At 43.5% G+C, this 20,851-nt stretch overlaps 1 protein-coding gene across 1 annotated transcript in view; it reads right to left on the bottom strand.

The window, feature by feature from the left end:
* Window positions 1-20,851, bottom strand: part of TYR (tyrosinase) — a 55,840-nt gene that overhangs the window by 22,854 nt on the left and 12,135 nt on the right. Inside the window, exon 2 of the mRNA XM_053385556.1 lies at window positions 15,941-16,157. Coding sequence (XP_053241531.1) covers window positions 15,941-16,157 — 217 coding nt within the window. The remainder of the gene's footprint in view (window positions 1-15,940; window positions 16,158-20,851) is intronic.

Raw genomic sequence — 20,851 nt, 5'->3', positions numbered from 1 at the left:
AACAATCCCTCTTCTAATGAAACCTCTCAGGGAATTGCAGGTCTGGGAGGGGAATTGGGCTGCCCCATCAACTCTCTACACCCTTATCAAAATACAGCTCCCTGCAGAACCACCAGCTTGTGAGGGTGATGGGGGACGACAAAGACATCGTGCGCATAATGTCAGGAAGAGACGCAGCCAGGAGGGCTTTGCGAAGCTGGCAAGAGGCGTCTTGGACCCCATCAGAGCACCACACCACCCTTCCTTTTTTTTTAATGATAATTTTTATTGAGTTTCCTTTTTATAACACTTAAACACACCCTCATTATCCACTTAAATTCTTTTGCTCTTACAAGCTTTCGCCTTCCCTCCCTCTCGCTTCTTGGTTTTCAGAGTTAATCTTTATATCATAGCATTTATATATTTTCCAATTTACGTTTCACTCCTTCAAAATATCCCAATTATTAAATAAATATAAAAAGGAAAGAACAGTTATCATTACAACTCTTCTTACAACCCTGCTAGTGTTGTTGATTGCTTACAATGGTCCTTCAAATATTGTACAAATTTACTCTAGTTATTTTGGAATGCTTGGTCTCGCTGGTTCTGAATTCTTCCCATCAGTTTCGCCCATTTTGCAAAGTCCATCATCTTCATCTGCCACTCTTTTTTCGTTGGTATTTCTTGTTGTTTCCATTTTGGGGCTAAAAGAATTCTTGCTGCAGTTGTTGCATACATAATTTTTTTTTATCTCCCTTTGGTATCTCTTCCCCCACAATTCCCAATAAAAATGTTTCCGGTTTTTTAACAAAAGTATTTCTATACATTTTCTTTCGCTCATTATATATCATTTCCCAGTAAGCTTTTACCTCTTTACAAGTCCACCACATGTGATAAAAACTCTCTTCATTTTCTTTACATTTCCAGCACTCCTTAGTTCTTGTCCTATTCATTTTAGCAAGTTGGGTTGGTGTTAAATACCACCTGTACATCATTTTCATCACATTTACTTTAAGTGCACTGCATGCAGTAAAATTAATACCTTCATTCCACAGCCTTTCCCAAGATTCTAACGGAATATTATATCCAAAATCTTTAGCCCACTGTATCATTACCACTTTAACTTCTTTATCTTCAGTATGTCATTCCAATAATATACATTTTCGATAATATCTTTCTCTTATCATCCAATAAATCTATCTCCAGCCTGGATCTTCTTGTTTCACACCACCCTTCCTAAGCCGGGCAGAAGCTTCTGACAGGATGCTTAAGCCCTCCAGCCTCCTTCCCAAAGCTCTGTGCTTTTGGGACATTGAAGGGGGGCTACCCCCAAAATATAGGGGGCACCAAAAGGGCTCGGTCTCTAGGAGCCAGCACCCCTGGCTCCCAGAATTCTTTTTTAAAAAAATAGTTTTTATTAGAAATTTCAACATAACAATTTATCAAAAACATATCATCCTCATCCCCCCTTGATTTTCCTTCCCCCCTCCCTAAGAAAAACCCACCGTCCCACCCCCTCCTGGACTTCCCTCAGCTCCTCTCTCTGTTTTTTGAGGACATGTTATTCTCTGCATATTATAAAATTGTAATGATCTTTAATTTCTCTGTCTGTATGTTACCAATAATAAATTTGTGTTTGTTTATTCAAAACCTGCCAAGGAGACCAGTTTGTTTTGTTGTTTCTTAAAATGCTTTGTAAAAGGTTCCCATTCTTCTTTAAAATCACAGTTGTCCTTTTCACATAATTTATGCGTCAGTTTCGCCAGTTCCACATAGTTCATCAGTTTCCCTTGCCACAGTTCTTTTGTCGGGATTTCTTCATTCTTCTATCCTTGTGCTATTAAGACTCTTGCCGCTGTTGTCGCATACATGAATATGTCCTTCACTTTCCTTGGCAGGTCTTTTCCTACAATCCCTAACAAAAATGCTTCAGGCTGGCTCCCAGAATTCTTTGTGGGAAGCCAGGATTGTGTAAGGTGGGATAGGGCTTTAAATGTATCGTGTGGTTGGAACCTAAGGCAACTTCCTGTGTCCCTATCGTTTCCCAAGCCTTCAAAACAATGCCCCTCTTAATGTAATATGAAAGGACCTTGGAACTTTTGTACCCTGGCATCCTGTTGTGAGGTCAAAGGACCGCATGATAGATTTCAGCGCCTGAAGCTTCAGTCATGTGCTATTCTCCATAACTGCTTTTTCATGAAAGGAGGGGAGAAAAGGTTTTCCCCACAATGACCCATCATGGGGCTCATGAAAAGGGGGGAGAATGGGCCTGGCTTGATCCCGTGCCTTTCAGAGGAGCTCGTGCTCAGAAATCAGCAAGAGAAGTTTCTCGTGGCACGTAGGTAAAAAAAATCACCTGCACATGTCTGCACATCTCACCAGGGTCGCTGGAACACATTACATTGTTGGGTTGAAAAGTTGGCCACCCAAAATGTATTGGTTCCTTCTTGAAATTTGCTATCCCTTTCAATCCAGATTTTGCGACTTTGAGCCTACTTTGGAATCTTTTCTTCAGGAAAAAGGTGTGAAAGCTTTCTGCATTTGCTGTTAATCTTGAATTGGATCCTGCCACTCATGTAAAAGAAAAGCAAAATTCTGAAACTATACTGAGAGAGTAACTGGAATCTGCCACCAGCCTAAAAGAGAAAAGCTGAATTCTGCAGTCGGAATAAATTATGCAAGCAATTTGCATAACTGACTTCACTAGGTATACTTTATTCCACAATTTATTGCTATTTTGAATCATTTATTCTGCAGCTCTGTGGGTCAAATGCACCAATGCACAGAGGTCATTCTCCATGAAATGCCCTCCTTAGTTAGGGCTGCCATGCGGATGTTCCTGGATTTCTTTGCGAATTTCCCCGGTTTAGGGAAATGAAAGCAGTAATGGGTTAGTAATGAGTTAGCATAACTCAACCTTCATCAAGGCCTGCTGTGACAGATTTGCAAGGCACTGTAGGAACAAAATTGCTCAGATTCGGGCAGATGCCACAATCAGAATAAGTCCAGCGAAAGGGTCTAGGAAACTGTCTGTTACATCCATACAGGATCGGTTTAGATCACTGCTGCCTGAGGATGTGGACAAACTTCTTGAAGAAGTAAAATATACTCAGAGTAGAGCCATCAGTTTCATGGAGTTTATTTCAGTTTGTAATAAAAACAGTCAGTCATTGGGCATTAGTCTGTGTTCTTCACACCCAGCCCCAGGCTATATATCCTTTATTCACACCCTCAGTCACACCTGATAGGCTGGTTCAAACTTCCCTTCTGTAGCCGGATTGGACAGCTCCAACAGCCAATCATGTTGTTGTTGTTGTTGTTGTTGTTGTTGTTGTTGTTGTTTAGTCGTTTAGTCATGTCCGACTCTTCGTGACCCCATGGACCAGAGAACGCCAGGCACTCCTGTCTTCCACTGCCTCCCGCAGTTTGGTCAAACTCATGCTGGTAGCTTCGAGAACACTGTCCAACCATCTCGTCCTCTGTCGTCCCCTTCTCCTTGTGCCCTCCATCTTTCCCACATCAGGGTCTTTTCCAGGGAGTCTTCTCTTCCCATGAGGTGGCCAAAGTATTGGAGCCTCAGCTTCAGGATCTGTCCTTCCAGTGAGCACTCAGGGCTGATTTCCTTCAGAATGGATAGGTTTGATCTTCTTGCAGTCCATGGGACTCTCAAGAGTCTCCTCCAGCACCATAATTCAAAAGCATCAATTCCTCGGCGATCAGCCTTCTTTATGGTCCAGCTCTCACTTCCATACATCACTACTGGGAAAACCATAGCTTTACTATAGGGACCTTTATTGGCAAGGTGATGTCTCTTCTTTTTAAGATGCTGCCAATCTTATTACTACATTCTAAAATCCTTCCTACCTCTTATTAGGATTTAAAGCTCCAGACATAACAAGAATACGACCAACCTCCTGTGTATGTGACCCTTGCCCATCTTGGCTTCATAAAATTAGCCAAATACTGTAAACCTTTGGACGATACTGTGCTGACTTCACAGTACAGGAAATCCTGGAAACTAGTGTTAACAGAGAAGCTAACCGATAAAATAAAAATAGCAAAGGGCCTGAAATTGAAGGACACTTTTTCAATAGATTGGCACCCTTTTATTAAGTGCACAGCAGCAGAGGAAAAGGCAGGTCCCCTTTAAAAAATTCTCTGGCTGGGATGATTGTATACTGCAATTAAATGTTGCCACACAACTGGCAGCACGATGTAGCGAGATTTGCCTCTTTGGGGGTGGGATCCTGCTATTTCATGGCTTTTCTTTTGTGGTTCTGTTAAAAATCGGAAAAGAATACATATTTTAAAAACCTAGCCTGCTGTACGAAGGGGAAGTTCTGCATTCGTCGTCCACCTACTTTCACCTTTGGCATGTGGGCCCTGGAAGGGGATGAAGTGTTTGGGCTGAAGAAGAAGAAGAAGAAGGTTTAAAGGTTACCTTAAAGTTGGATTTCTCAGGTAGCATATTGAGGATAGAGCAGGGAGGCCTGACAGCACTTGAGATAGATTTGTGCTGAGCCATGACAGGCAGAAGGTAGGCGTCTCTTTGCAAGCACTGAAGGGCCTGGAGCAGTCAATGTCTCTAATAGCATGCAGTCAGGCAGAGCTAAGACAGCAGGCTGTACAACTAACTGCACCGTGTGACGGTTTGAGGAGGACACTGATGGAGGCTGAGGTGCTTAAAAATAGGCTTCGTTTGGGGGATGCATAAAGAGACCGTGCAGTTTGAAGGATGTCATAGAATCATAGAATCATAGAGTTGGAAGAGACCACAAGGGCCATTGAGTCCAACCCCCTGCCAAGCAGGAAACACCATCAGAGCACTCCTGACATATGGTTGTCAAGTCTCTGCTTAAAGACCTCCAAAGAAGGAGACTCCACCACACTCCTTGGCAGCAAATTCCACTGTCGAACAGCTCTTACTGTCAGGAAGTTCTTCCTAATGTTTAGGTGGAATCTTCTTTCTTGTAGTTTGGATCCATTGCTCCGTGTCCGCTTCTCTGGAGCAGCAGAAAACAACCTTTCTCCCTCCTCTATGTGACATCCTTTTATATATTTGAACATGGCTATCATATCACCCCTTAACCTCCTCTTCTCCAGGCTAAACATGCCCAGCTCCCTTAGCCGTTCCTCATAAGGCATCGTTTCCAGGCCTTTGACCATTTTGGTTGCCCTCCTCTGGACACGTTCCAGTTTGTCAGTGTCCTTCTTGAACTGTGGTGCCCAGAACTGGACACAGTACTCCAGGTGAGGTGAGGTCTGACCAGAGCAGAATACAGTGGCACTATTACTTCCCTTGATCTAGATGCTATACTCCTATTGATGCAGCCCAGAATTGCATTGGCTTTTTTAGCTGCCACGTCACACTGTTGGCTCATGTCAAGTTTGTGGTCAACCAAGACTCCTAGATCCTTTTCACATGTAGTGCTCTCAAGCCAGGTGTCACCCATCTTGTATTTGTGCCTCTCATTTTTTTTTGCCCAAGTGCAATACTTTACATTTCTCCCTGTTAAAATTCATCTTGTTTGTTTTGTCCCAGTTCTCTAATCTGTCAAGGTCGTTTTGAAGTGTGATCCTGTCCTCTGGGGTGTTAGCCACCCCTCCCAGTTTGGTGTCATCTGCAAATTTGATCAGGATGCCCTTGAGTCCATCATCCAAGTTGTTGATAAAGATGTTGAATAAGACCGGGCCCAAGACAGAACCCTGTGGCACCCCACTAGTCACTCTTCTCCAGGATGAAGAGGAACCATTGATGAGCACCCTTTGGGTTCGGTCAGCCAGCCAGTTACAAATCCACTGAGTGGTAGCATAGTCAAGACCGCATTTTACCAGCTTCTTTACAAGAATATCATGGGGCACCTTGTCAAATGCCTTGCTGAAATCAAGGTAGGCTACATCCACTGCATTCCCTTCATCTACCAGGCTTGTAATTCTGTCAAAAAACGAGATCATGTCTTAGCTAGAAGCGGAGAGGCGAGCTCAGAGGTGCCTGCCTGCCTCCTCTTTTGCTGAGCGTGTCCATTTCCTCTGCCTCTGGGTCCAGTCCATATCACCTCCCAGAGGGAAGGGGCACCAACTCCAGGGGACCTGGGCACCCACATTTTTGTTGTTGTGGGTGTGCAGCCCAGAGGTGGAGTTCGCTGCTCCAGCACCTGGAGCGGCGCACAAGCTGTGCACCTGGGGGAGGGGCCATGGGGGCAGGGTGAGCGTCCCAGGGGGTGAGCCGCCTGTGGGGGTGCAGCGAGCTGCTAATGGGGGGTGGAGCGAGCCACCCGTGGTGGGCTGCTTCCTGGGCAGGGGGCAGGGAGCTGCACCACTTTGCCAGCAGCCTTCCTTCCTTCCCTCTTCTTTTTGACAGCTTGGGAAAGGCTCCCCCCCCCCACAGGACGCAGCCCAGGAGTTGGGGGCAACTTCCAAGCCTCCCCCGAGCTGTCGGGCCTTCTTGGTAGTGGCGGCTGCCCTGTGGAACACCCTCCCACCAGATGTCAAAGAGAAAAATAACTACCAAACTTTTAGAAGACATCTGAAGGCAGCCCTGTTCAGGGAAGCTTTTAATGTTTAATAGGTTATTGTATTTTAGTGTTCTGTTGGAAGCCACCCAGAGTGGCTGGGGAAACCCAGCCAGATGGGCAGGGTATAAAGAAATTATGATGATGATGATGACAAGGAGTGTGGTGGAGTCTCCTTCTTTGGAGGTCTTTAAGCAGAGGCTTGACAACCATATGTCAGGAGTGCTCTGATGGTGTTTCCTGCTTGGCAGGGGGTTGGACTCGATGGCCCTTGTGGTCTCTTCCAACTCTATGATTCTATGATTCTATGATGATGATGACACTCGGGGAGGCCCACACCCCCTGCACCCCCCTTCCTACGCCCCTGCGCACAAGGTGCCGCTGAAATTTTAAAGCCCAAAGTCCACAACTGAGGTCTCTTGAACCTTCAGCTACAGCTCTCATTTATCGCTACATCCCCACACAGATTCCCAACGTTTGGTAGGCCTCTGGACATCAAAGCATAACAACAGCACCCTCCAGTTACCAAGCAGAAAATCGCCGTAGCTTATACACCTTTTGGCTTGCGCGGCAACGAGAGATGGGTTTCAATCCTTGGGAGATAAATCTCTTAAGAGGATCAGAAAACTTAAGGGGTAATGGAAAGCTGGCACGGAAAATAAATGTGTCTGCTCCTCCACGAAAACAAAAGTTTTAAATGCAATTATTGCCTTGCTACCACCTAAATCCCCGACTCCAAGGCAGTGGGTCAAATCTCTTTTCCATTATCTGCTGCACATGTTGATGTTATATATTATAAGCCCTATTACTTAAGTGCCGGCAGAGACAGATTGTAAGTTCCCTTTTCATTCTGGGGCATTCGCCTCTGCCTGTTGTCTGTGCCACCACAACCTAGAAAGCTTTAGGTTTCGATGGATTTCAAGAACGGGATAATTCACAAATCTCACTACAGGGGAGAGTGCTTTTGGAAAATGAGCTACACGGAAGCAGAGAGGCTGCGAGTTTCATTTCAATGTCAAAAAAGGAGAGGTGTTTTGAGTCCATGATGTCTGACGGAATTGCTTTAAATGTGCACATACCCCAACCATAAGATGTCTGACTTTTTCCACTTCACTAGACAAATAGCAGCTTTGCACGGGGATTTTATATGGGAAAACAGAAACGCGTAGTAGTTATTCTTATTCTGTTATCCAAAAATGCTCGTATTTTAAGACAAGTGTACACTATTTCATTATTTAATTTTATTTCTAGTAGCCAGCCTTTCTAACAAAATATTCAGCTTAATTGTTGACATTTTCAAATTTGCATTTGTGTCATTTTTATCCATTAAAAAGATGAACTATTATTCCTTCAGCCTGGGCAAATGCTGTATTTGAGATTTATGACATTTGGTAGTGTATCTTCACCATAAGGTTCCTGTGCAGGTTACTACAATCAAGTTAACCCTTCCCCATCCAGCTATGGATGGATGAATCTGTCATTTTCGGTGCCTCTCTGATTCTCGTTTTTCCAGTTATAAATTCACTTCTCCACTTTTCCACATCAGTTTGTAATTATTATTGCCCCACCTCTCACTGAGTGGTGAGAGATTCCAGGGGTTAAAACTCTTGCCCAGAGTTTGGCTTCCTTTGGAACAAAGATCAGCATTTGGGTATGTTGCTTTCACTAACGTATGTATTGTTTTGCACATTTCCCCCTATTATAAGTGTGCCCTTTTATACACACTTTCTCCTATTCTGTGCATTTTTACGTACACTTTGCCTTGTTGTATCCATTTTCGTGCCCGTTGCTTGGTTGGGCAACTGCATTGCAAAATTTGGGGGGAAAAATTGACTTTCAAAGAATAATCTTTCTGGCTCACATTTTGGTTCAAAAAGTGAAAATTAGGTGTTGTTGTTGTTGTTTAGTCATTTAGTCGTGTCTGACTCTTCGTGACCCCATGGACCAGAGAACGCCAGGCACTCCTGTCTTCCACTGCCTCCCGCAGTTTGGTCAAACTCATACTGGTAGCTTCAAGAACACTGTCCAACCATCGCATCCTCTGTCGTCCCCTTCTCCTTGTGCCCTCCATCTTTCCCAACATCAGGGTCTTTTCTAGGGAGTCTTCTCTTCTCATGATGTGGCCAAAGTATTGGAGCCTCAGCTTCAGGATCTGTCCTTCTAGTGAACACTCAGGGCTGATTTCCTTCAGAATGGATAGGTTTGATCTTCTTGCAGTCCATGGGACTCTCAAGAGTCTCCTCCAGCACCATAATTCAAAAGCATCAATTCTTTGGCGATCAGCCTTCTTTATGGTCCAGCTTTCTTTATTAGGTAGTATCTTATTAAAATGCATGCAAAAGTTCAGTTTCTTTCCCATCCCTAGTAATCTCAACAGGGAATATAAGGTATTCCCTTTTGTATTTGCTGCCCCTGGTAACATTGCTGGTCGGTTTTGAGGTGCCCTTGAAAGCATTTAACTTCGACTGGATTTGAATCTAAGCATGTAACTGGGGGGAAAAGGAGTAAAAAATTTGACAATCTATAATGAAGGGGTAAGATTATTTATGTTTACACCTATGGGCAGAGCCTACCATGCCTTGTGGGAGACAAATTATAAGCATAAATTGTACAATCATATAACAAACTGAGATGGATCCAAGAAGTTTAGAATTATTGCCAGCTTTTTTTAAAAAAAGAAAACTTAAAAATATTGGGGCATAAATGGAAAATGAAGGGTATAAATAGCAGTATCCCAGTAAAGCATATGAGATGGGACTGCTCCATAAGCTAATATTTCAAGGTGTTCATAGGGTGAAGATGTCACATTGGCAAAAGATGGGCAGCGTGATCAATATTTGGCAAGCAATGCCAAAAACATGTTGAAGTAGATTGTGCAATAAATATGCACTTTTAGGTAATTCACATGCAGAGAGACCATAAATCAGACCAACACATCTTGTGAACCACCAGGGTAAATGAAGCCCACCAGAACCATCATGATTTAGCAGGTACTCTACAACCCACCATTTTTGAAGTCCCAGATGTGAGAAATACTAAATCAGTCCATTTCCTGGTAGGCTTTCATACACAGGGAGTCAGTTCCATTCAGCTTAGCTGCAGGTTGTACAGGCCTGAATAAGCATAAGCTGCAGATCTTTGCTGAACTTTTTCCTTTCAGCTCTGGGGAGATGAGCAAACATTTTCCTGAAGTTGCTCCAACGCACCAATTCTGGCAACTCTTTCGCAGCCTGGTTGAGAGTGGGAGCCCACAGCTGCTGGCATGTGCCATTCTTTTCTCTCCACACTCTTCCAGAGTGAAGGCAAGAAGCACTGTCATCATCATCATCATCATCATCATAATAATAATAATTTATTATTTGTACCCCGCCCATCTGGCTGGGTTCCCCCAGCCACTCTGGGCGGCTTCCACAAAGACCAAAAATACACTAAGATGTCACACATTAAAAACTTCCCTGAACAGGTCTGCCTTAAGTTGTCTTTTGAATGTCAGGTAGTTGTTTATCTCTTTGACATCTGATGGGAGGGCGTTCCACAGGGCGGGCGCCACTACCGAGAAGGCCCTGTGCCTGGTTCCCTGTAGCTTTGCTTCTCGCAATGAGGGAACCGCCAGAAGGCCCTCGGCGCTGGACCTCAGCGTCCGGGCAGAACGATGGGGATGGAGACGCTCCTTCAGGTATACAGGACCGATACCATTTAGGTCTTTACAGGTCAGCACCAACACTTTGAATTGTGTTTGGAAACATACTGGGAGCCAATGTAGGTCTTTCAAGACTGGTGTTATGTGGTCTCGGCGGCCGCCGCCCAGTCACCAGTCTAGCTGCCACATTCTGGATTAGTTGTAGTTTCCGGGTCACCTTCAAAGGTAGCCCCACGTAGAGCGCATAGCAGTAGTCCAAGCGGGAGATAACTAGAGCATGCACCACTCTGGTGAGACAGTCCTCTGATCCTCACTCTGATATGGCTTCATGATGGTATCACATGACATCAGCAGTGATGGTCAAGGCTTCCTGACCTCACCCTGGAGCTTTGTAAGGAGGGAAAGGATTACAGTGGCATCTGCCAACAACTGGAAGCACAGCCATCATAGTTCGCACACACTGGTTGTATCCTTACCCATCAGATTGCCAAGATGCACTTTCACAATTGTGTATGTTTTGAAAAGAATGGTGAACTTGCATGTCTACAGTTTGTCTCAGCACAAACATCAATATGATGCTTGGAAAAAATCCATCATAGAGGCATACAATAGAATCAAACAGCTCAAACATTCAGGAAATTCCTCCTAATGTGTAGTCCAATCCATTGATTCAAGTCCTACACGGAGCAACAGGAGACAAATCTATAACGATGCAATTACACCACTGTATCCAGTGATCTGTGGGATGCAGAAGCAGTCAAGTACAACATTTTCCTGATGCCTAGAGTGGGCGCATAGGGGGATGTGGCTTCCTGTCATACCTCTTCTGGAGCCTCCTTCCCTTGTGTGTGACCAGGTAGATGGGCGTGACCCTAGCAGACCCTGTGAAAGGGAAAGCCACGCAGTCATCTTCCCTTTTCCCCTTTTCTCCTTTCAGAGTCCTCTTCTGGCTCTTATCCAGCACATGGCTCATCCTTACAGAGGATGGAAACCACAAGGTAGAAAGTCCGAGGCATAGCTCAGACTTCTTTTCTCTGCAAATGTAACTGTAACCACAAGATAAAGCCTGCCTTCAGATTACTGCTGTGAACTGAATGTAAGTAAACTTTACTCTTACTTGTAAAGAAGACTGTCGTGTTATTATTATTTTAAGAGGGAAATAAAAGAGGAAACTTACCAGGACCAATCCAGACTGGATTGCTTAATTTAAATGATTCTAATGAATCCATCAAAGGGACACGGGTGGTGCTGTGGGTTAAACCACAGAGCCTAGGGCTTGCTGATCAAAAGTTTGGCGGTTCGAATCCCTGCGATGGGGTGAGCTCCTGTTGCTCGGTCCCTGCTCCTGCCAACCTAGCAGTTCGAAAGCACGTCAAAGTGCAAGTAGATAAATAGGTACCGCTCCGGCGGGAAGGTAAACGGCGTTTCCGTGCGCTGCTCTGGTTTGCCAGAAGCGGCTTAGTCATGCTGACCACATGACCCGGAAGCTGTATGCCGGCTCCCTCGGCCAGTAAAGCGAGATGAGGGCCGCATCCCCAGAGTCGGCCATGACTGGACCTAATGGTCAGGGGTCCCTTTACCTTTTACCTTTACCTAATGAATCCATCAATGTGCTCTGCTGTTGCTCACTAGCATGAGTGAGGAGGGATAATATTTAATAAATATATCCTCTCCTACCTCCCTCAACATTTCCACATGATCAAGAAAGTAGTTTCTGCACTTGTTGTAGAGGGAAGTGAGGGGTAGAGAGGGCTCATCAACCTGGGTAGGTAGCCCACCTAGGAGAAGGAAAACTCTGATCCTAAACCTCCGCTGCCTTGCAGCATATCTACGGGAGAAGAAATGGCTAAGGAGTAAAGCCTACACAAATCCAGAGCAGGGTCCCTAAGGCAGTTGAATGCTGCCTTATACGCTTTCCCCCCGCAGCTCCTGCAGCTAAGCTGTTGCCAGACACATTGCTCTGCTTTCCTTTGGACCACATGAGTGAGGATGAGAGTGGTGTATTGTCATCTTGGCAGCCCAGGACCTCCGTACACACTGCCCAGGCTTGAGCACAAGGGAGATCACATCAATGTTGCAAACACAATGGTTTGACCATCAGACCAGTGGTGGCACACTTCAGTCTCTCGAGACAGACGGGTGCCACCAACAACACTGCTGTAATGCTAGCAGCACTAAGGACAGCTTGGGTATTGGGATGTGAACATATCAAACATATGTTCTTGTGATCAACACACACACACACCCCTGACAATATACTGGATGCAGTTACTCCCTGATGTAGTCCTGAAATTCTAAGGCTAAGATTAGAAAACAGTTTATGTTTCTTGAACAGGGCCCATTCACGCCCACCTCAAGCCATATATGACGTCACGTTTTTGGACTCTAAGGGCATTTTCATAAGGCATGAATAATCCCTGTTGTTAAGAGGAGTTAGAATCCAGCTGAGAGTACTCAAAGCGTTAGGCGTACCTGGAGTAGCATTTTGAATCTCAGCCTCTGAATACATTCTTGCCAGTTGTGATTCTTACATGGCTACTGCTTGGTCATGATCTACGGCCTCTTATGCAGCTGCATGAAGATGTTTCAATTTGTGCAGGAGGAACCGTGGCATTGGTTATTTGGGCAATTACACCCCATGAAATCAGAGCAATATGTTTCTGGTTTACAGGCTTCCTTGTACAATTAATTACCAGGACGCATTGGGCTGGATCCAGAGATCCACAAGTGGAAGGTTTTCATATCATCTTCTTTGACGATTACTCGTAGCTGAGTAAGATTGTCTTCCATGAACAAAGTCTTAACAATGAGTCCGTAAGTGACTGTGGAGGCCAATTCTGGATCCACACGTCCTTCCACAGTGGGGACATTGGTTTCTGGGCGGGAGTTGATCACGGTGTGGATTTGCCAAGCATGCCTTCCTCTTAGCACGTTTCTCCCTTGCATCCTGAGTTTGAGTGTCTTCAAAGCCCATGACACCTTTGGTAAAGGCTGTTCTCCAACTGGAGTGCTCGCAGGCCAGTGTTTCCCAATTGTGGTGTTTATACTACATTTACCCCCAATTGTGGTGTTTATACTACATTTTAAAAAATGATATATCTTAATCAGCAAAGATACAAGCAAGCCTTTTGCCCATGTATACAACTCTTTTGCTCCTCCGTCACAGTGCGGCTTCATTCAACCAAGATGTCTCTACTTAACCGTCATTTTGCATTTTGTTAGAAATGGTTTTCAGCTTCAGAGCAAGCCAGGATCTTTACACCAGCTCTGTTTGCCCATGGCATGGGCTTTAGCTTGCATTGTGAGGATAGGAGGCAAGCACACCAGACAAACCAACCCCCTGTTTTTCCTCTTAACTTCACCACTGCCATCTCTTAGTTTTTCTCTGGCTGCCTCCACTAAACAACCCTTAAACAATCTGGATTTCAACTGGCCCAACCTACTCCCAATACTAGGTAGAGTAGTACAGCACGTAGGTGTGGAGTGAATAAAACAGCTTCCGATGATTATTATCAAATAAGGAAGGCTTACAATCTGGACAAAAAAATTGGCTTCCAGGGGGAAAAATCAAAATTGGAAACAGAACTGTTAGACCCCAAAACTAAGATACTATCAAGAATGTATAACTTGCTGTTGAAATGGAATACTCAGGATGAAACGGTTAAATCTGCTATGATTAAATGGGCTCAAGATGTTGGACATAACATTATGTTTGCTGACTGGGAACAGTTGTGGACCACAGGTATGAAGTTTACGGCATGTAATGCCTTAAGAGAGAATATTATGAAAATGATATACAGGTGGTACATGACACCAGTCAAGCTTGCAAAAATATATCATTTGCCCGATAACAAATGTTGGAAATGTAAAGAAAATGAAGGTACATTCTTTCACCTTTGGTGGACGTGCCCAAGGATTAAGGCTTTCTGGGAGATGATATATAATGAAATGAAAAAGGTATTTAAATATACCTTCCTGAAGAAACCAGAGGCCTTTCTCCTGGGCATAGTCGGCCAATTGGTGTTAAAGAAGGATAGAACTTTTTTTATGTACGCGACAAGAGCAGCAAGAATACTCATTGCGAAGTATTGGAAGACACAAGATTTACCCACCCTGGAAGAATGGCAGATGAAGGTGATAGACTATATGGAATTGGCGGAAATGACTGGCAGAATCCAAGACCAGGGAGAAGAATCGGTGGAAGAAGATTGGAAGAAATTTAAAGATTATTTACAGAAACATTGTAAAATTAAAGAATGTTAAAATGATGTCGGAATGAAATTAAGTGGTTTTAGCAGCAATGTTAAAAAAGAGTATGTAAAAATGGATGGTTAACAGGTGAAAATGTAAAGTTATAATATATTAAGATAAAGAATTAAGATAAAAACAAAGAGGGAAAGGATTTGCTGAAGTAACCATTTGAACTGGAATACAAAAAAGGGAGGTGTGAGGAGGTCAGGGAAATAAGTGAATGAAAGGCAAGACATTGAAAGATGGCTTTACTTTTAACTGTTTTTACTTCTTTTTCTGTATTTTGTATCTTTTGTTTCGTTTTTCTATTTCTATTTTTTTTACTTTTGTAATCTTTTTTGAAATTCTAATAAATATCATTTTTAAAAAAACAGCTTCCGATGAATTCCCTCCCTCCACGCACCCCATCAAAAATAAGCTTTTACTGAAGGATTTAATAAGATAACATTTTTTTGATACAATAGTTTTAGGAACAGAATTGGACAAAATGACAGGAAGGATTCGAAACCTGCGGGACCAGAGATTTACAGAAGATTGGAAGAAGTATATGAATTATTTGAAGAGCAACTGTAATCAACAAATTATGCTAGTAGGACCACAAGAAGTTTTGTAAGGAGAAATATACGAAGTGTTACAAAGTAGAAAAAGATAGAGATATTGGTTAGGAGTTGTAAATGTAATAGGGAAAATAAGAAATGCATACTAAGAGATTAGATTGGAAAATTTTCAGACAGGACTGATGGAAGTCAAAAAAATTGAATAAGATGTAAAAGTATGTTTAATTACTGTTGAAAATGATATGTTAAAAAACTAATAAAATTTTATATATATATAAAACACAATAGTTTTAGGAAGGGAAGTCAATTTTACAGTTTGAGTAATTACTCATGAGATTGAATTGAAAAACTAAACAGTGAAAAACGCATTCCGCTATACCTCTTCTATGCTGCTGCCTTAACCAAGCCAATTATCAATTTCCATCCATCAGTTCAGCTTCTGAGTCCATGGTCCTCTCCTGGTTTCTTCCTCCTGCAGTGTCCAGCAATTCTCTAACACTTCCCAGTATTTCTGTGCTTTTAAAGTATGTCAGCCCCTTTCCTCTCTGGCAGATTTCCAACTCCAAGACTTCACGTTTCTGACTATACAACCTTGTCATTAGGCACTTACTAGCTTAAACAATCCCCATCCCAAACTTTAGCCAGTCAGGAAAAGGATAGAGTTAGGTTTTTATTGCTCCTTAAGAGTCAGGTTCCTAGGATGGACCTTTGACCTTCTTCTGAACTACTTCCTGAGCAAAGCATACCCTTCTGCTTTGAAGCTTCCGGTATACTTGAGCCTTCTGCGCCCCAAAACCAGCCATTTTACAAACAAAACCTTGACACAAAATGCCCTAAAGTCTATTCTTTCACACAAGGATCTTGCACTTAATCAGGAAAATCCCTTCCTGAAAAAGAAGAACTCCTTTGAAGTCAACCCTGAAAGCTTTATTTGGGGGGCAGGTGTAATATTTGTGCACACAACTATCACACAATAGGAAGGAGAAAGAAAAATGGCTTACCTTCCAAAGTATTCCTGAAGCTGAAATTGGCCATTTTGTCCATGGTCCCAGCTTCATATTGGGTCAGGCTTAAGCAGAACTCGACCTCTTCTGAAGATGGAAGCCTGGGAGTTCTCCCTTTGTCATGGTTCCCAGGATTTCGAAGCACAGGACCTTCGTTGGTGCCATTGCAGAGCTCTTGGCGGCTGTTGTACTCTTCTGAATGGCTGCAAATCACCTATGAGACACACATATAGTATTGCAAAGGTTGCTTTTAGAAGTTCTGGTGCCCTATTTCAGTTAAGGAGATTTGTGCGTGTAATCAAAGCTACCCAAACATTATATACTGGATCTGTGGGCCCAAAAAATCAGATCCAGACCAAATTATGAATGCTATCCATTTGCACCAAATTTATTCAATTTGTAACCCAACTTTTGAAGGCATTCTGATTGGCGAATAGTGTAGGACAGGAACAGTATAGGAAAGATGCCCTGAGTACAACAGTCCCCAAAGGTCCCTGCATCCATTACTTAATGTACACTACCATGCAAGTCAGTACACTCTCTTAAATGCATATTATGGACAAACCCTAATGGGAATTGTAGGCTGCAGGTTACCAGGCTTCATTGATTGGGAGGACATTTGGTGTATAATCCATACCTGCATTTACCAAGGAGACTGGGAGAGAGACTGGAGGAGAAAAAAGAATTAAGTGCATACATTATAGCCATTTCCACATATCTAAATGACTGTGACATGGAAGATGGAGCAAGTTTGTTTTCTCCTGCTCTGGAGGGTAGGACTCGAACCAATGGCTTCAAGTTACAAGAAAGGAGATTCCAATTAAAGATCAGGAAGGACTTTCTGATGGTTAGAAGTAAGAGCTGTTTGGCAGTAGAATCAACTCCCTCGGAAAGTGGTGGGCTCTCCTTCATTGGAGGTTTTTAAGGGGAGGTTGGATGGCCATATGTCATGGATGCTTTAGCTGAGATCCCTGCATTGCAGGGGTTGGACTGGATGACCTTTGGAGGTCCCTTCCAACTCTATGATTCTATGCACTGGGCTAGACCTGTGGCCAACATAATTCAATTCTCCTTATCTGTCGTTGACCATCACCAGATGCTTCCACCGACACGCAAGAACCTCAGGACAGGCAGATGTGAGATAATCTACTCTTTTAAAATCTCACCATAATCCATATTCAGTCAGAGGTTTTAGCTCTGAAGCAGGAGAATTCTTAATTCCTTCCCAAAGTGCATCATTACACGGCTTGGTTCTGGACAGATACATTTGTGTCCCTGCCCCCCGCCTCCTCTCGCCAATATGGATCTCCAATCCCTGCTGGAATTTGACAGCATCGTTAGCTTTTGTTTCACCATGGAAACACATTCTGCTGTTTCATTACACATGAAGCGAAAGGGCATTTCCTTCGATCAGATTCGAAATCTGCGACTTTTTCGACCACAGCAAGGATCTGCTTGTCCTTCCCATAACTTCCTGCCATGACACACTTTCATATCTTGTGGAATTTTGTGAAAGAAGTAATTCTTAAAATACCTGCTCTTCACAAGGCGGGTTAGTTCATGTCCTGGTATGATCACCTCTTTGAAATTCTGTTTTATTCACCCATAACAAAGGAGATACTTAGACACCGGAAACTGAATGAACAAATGAGCAATGGATCAGGAAAGAAGATTGCAGGAAAGAAGATTCCACCTAAACATTAGGAAGAACTTCCTGACAGTAAGAGCTGTTCGACAGTGGAATTTGCTGCCAAGGAGTGTGGTGGAGTCTCCTTCTTTGGAGGTCTTTAAGCAGAGGCTTGACAACCATATGTCAGGAGTGCTCTGATGGTGTTTCCTGCTTGGCAGGGGGTTGGACTCGATGGCCCTAGTGGTCTCTTCCAACTCTATGATTCTATGATTCTATGATCAGATGCCATCTCACACGTTAACTCAGAAATGGAGGGGGCTGGGCTGGGCACATCTGAACAACAGACAGGTGCAAAAAAATTATGACCCACTGGATATAAACCTAAATATCCCTAATTGTATCCTACATTAAATCTCAGAACTGAACAAGTGTGAATCAAGCTTACAGAGCCAATTTCTTTCACACATGGCATCTACTTATCCATGATTGTGCAATGGGGCAGTCCAGAGGTGGGACAGTTATTCCCCATAAGTGGAGGGTGCAGTTTCAATCCCACCTGCCAGGCCTGATACATGGCGATACATGCATCCAACTAAAGAATCCTTATGTATTGTGTCTCAACTGCGAAGGGTGCATTCAGAATTAGAGCTGTACCTGTTTTAAAACGACTGTGGACATGCCCACAAGGTGGGGATAGACACGCCCAGTAGCTTCTTGTTTTTGCCAGAAGCCGAACTGCAGCAGAGCAGATACAGCGCTGCATATGCTGAATACACGTCTAGATGCTCCAAGTGTCCCTATTTTTCAGGGACAGTCCTGAATTTACAGACGCCGTCCCAGTTTCTGATTTGATCCTGGAATGTCCCACTTTTCCTTAGGATGTTCCTATTTTCATCAGAAATATGTTGGAGGGTATGGAGTTATGTGACCCCCGAGACAAAGAGATAAGTAACTATACAACCTTTAAAAGACACCTGAAAGCAGCCCTGTGTAGTTTTATTATACAGTGGTACCTTGGGTTAAGAACTTAATTTGTTCTGGAAGTCCATTCTTAACCTGAAACTGTTCTTAACCTGAGGTACCACTTTAGCTAACAGGGCCTCCCGCTGCCGCCGCGCCGCCGGAGCATGATTTCTGTTCTCATCCTGAAGCAAAGTTCTTAACCCGAGGTACTATTTCTGGGTTAGCGGAGTCTGTAACCTGAAGCGTCTGTAACCTGAAGCATCTGTAACCCAAGATACCACTGTATATGTTGGAAGCTGCTCAGAGTGGCTGGGGCAACCCAATCAGATGAGCAGGGTATAAATTTTAAAAATGATGTTGGTGGTGGTGATGGAGTAGGACGTCTCTATTTTTATCGGAGAAATGCTGGAGGATTTGTAATTGGCTGCCAATTAGCTCCTGGGCTATGATTAAAGTGCTGGGGTTTTTTTGCAGATAAAGCCCTATACAGCTTGGGACCAGAAGCCTGAAAGATCCTCACTCCTTATGCACCCGGTCGACTGCTGCACTCTGCCAGGAAGCAGGCCTTGAGTGGGGTGGCCTCTACCTTTCGGAATTTCCTCCCCTTGAATATTAGACAGGCACAGTCCCTGTTATTTTCCTGGTGCCTACTGAAGACCTTCCTCTTTCAAACAGCTTTTTTTGGGTAGAGAACCAATGTGAATCTAAACTGGAATTGTATTTAATATGTTTTAATAGTTTCATGATTTTTAGTTTTCTGCCCTGGGCTCTGTTGGAAGGAAGGGCAGGACATAAATTTTAAAAATAAAAAAATCAATAAAATAAGTGCAAAGAATATAAATTCCCTCCCCCCCTTCTACCCTCACAACCCCCGCCATGATCGCGGCTTTATGTAACACATCGTGTATATGAAAATAACTATCTTCCTGCTGCTGCGAGATATTTTCCTATCACATCTACTTGTGATTGAAAATGATGTGTTGTGGGTTTTTAGTATCTTAGAAGACAGAAACAGGATTCAAGATGATCTTGACAGGTTGAGAAACTGGGCCAAAAGCTAAGAGAAATGAATCTCAGCAGAGGCAAATGTTAAGTTTTGCAATTAGGTGGGTGTGTGGTGGTGCTGAGGAATTAGATATACAAATATAGGATGGCTGAAGCTTGGTTTCACAGCAGTATTTGTGAAAAAGAATACAGCGGTTTTGGTAGATGACAAACCAAGTGTGAATTAGCAGTGGGAAAAGGGCTCATGCAATTCTAGGTTGCACCAACAGAAATATATTACTTTATTCAATGTTAGCCCTACTCAGAGTTGACTAGGGATGTTGGAGAATTTTGATGGAAGCAAAAGTGGACACTGCCAGTGTTCACTTATTCGTCCCATTTCTGGAATAGAAATCAGTCCAGCAATTAATGATTGTCATACACGGTTGTGGTTGTTTTCAGTCCAAAAATGATGCACAATTGATTACTCCCCACCCCCAATTTAAATGACATTTCCATTGCACTGAAATAGAGGCCATAGACATTAAGACGAAAGGCATATATCATTACGATATATGCATAACTTATGTATAGTACAGTACTCATTTTAGGTTAAATAGCAGACAGTGAGATGGAAAACATAATATTCAGCAGGCACCGAACTGCAGCAGAACGGAAAGAGTGCTGATTGTGATGAAGACAGATTGGAATAGAAATCACTGCCTTCTTCCTCCCATAGAGTAGACCCATTGAAATGAATGGACATGACTCACTCAGGTTTCATAATTTCAATGGGTTGCACTCACTGTGGTGCTAAGCAGATTTTCTCTTGAGGAATGGAATAATCTCACCCTCTGCTGTCCCTGCCTGGCACCTAAATCTGTTCTGGGTTTTCCCCCATCCCCCCAGAGAAGATTTGGGGATGGCACAATTTGACAAATTGATGGAGGAAAAGGGTTTCAATGGCTGCTAACCCTGATGGCTTTGTTCTACCTCAACTGTCAGAGACAGTAATGTTTCTGAATCCCAGTTCCTGGACACCATGGGAGGAGGAGGGAAAAGGCACTCAGTTCCCGCTTTTGGGCTTCCCAGAGGCAACTGGTTGGCCACTGTGAGCACAGTGGACTGGACAAGAAGGGCCTGAACCAGCAGGGCTTTTCTTATGTTCTTAGAAATCACAACATTGGAACTCAGGGTGGTATTCAACTAAGCTTTAGTAGGAGCAGACCCACTGAAATTAATGGGTCAAATGTCATCATGTCCGTTCATGTCAGTGTTGAAGTCAGAGTAGCAAAATCGCAGCTAAGAAGCTCAAATGACTGAAACCCTTC

Source organism: Podarcis raffonei, chromosome 4 (assembly GCF_027172205.1).
Source record: "Podarcis raffonei isolate rPodRaf1 chromosome 4, rPodRaf1.pri, whole genome shotgun sequence".
NCBI lineage: Eukaryota > Metazoa > Chordata > Lepidosauria > Squamata > Lacertidae > Podarcis > Podarcis raffonei.
The sequence above is the reverse complement of the archived record's forward strand: the minus strand, read 5'-3'. Positions and strand labels throughout refer to the sequence as shown.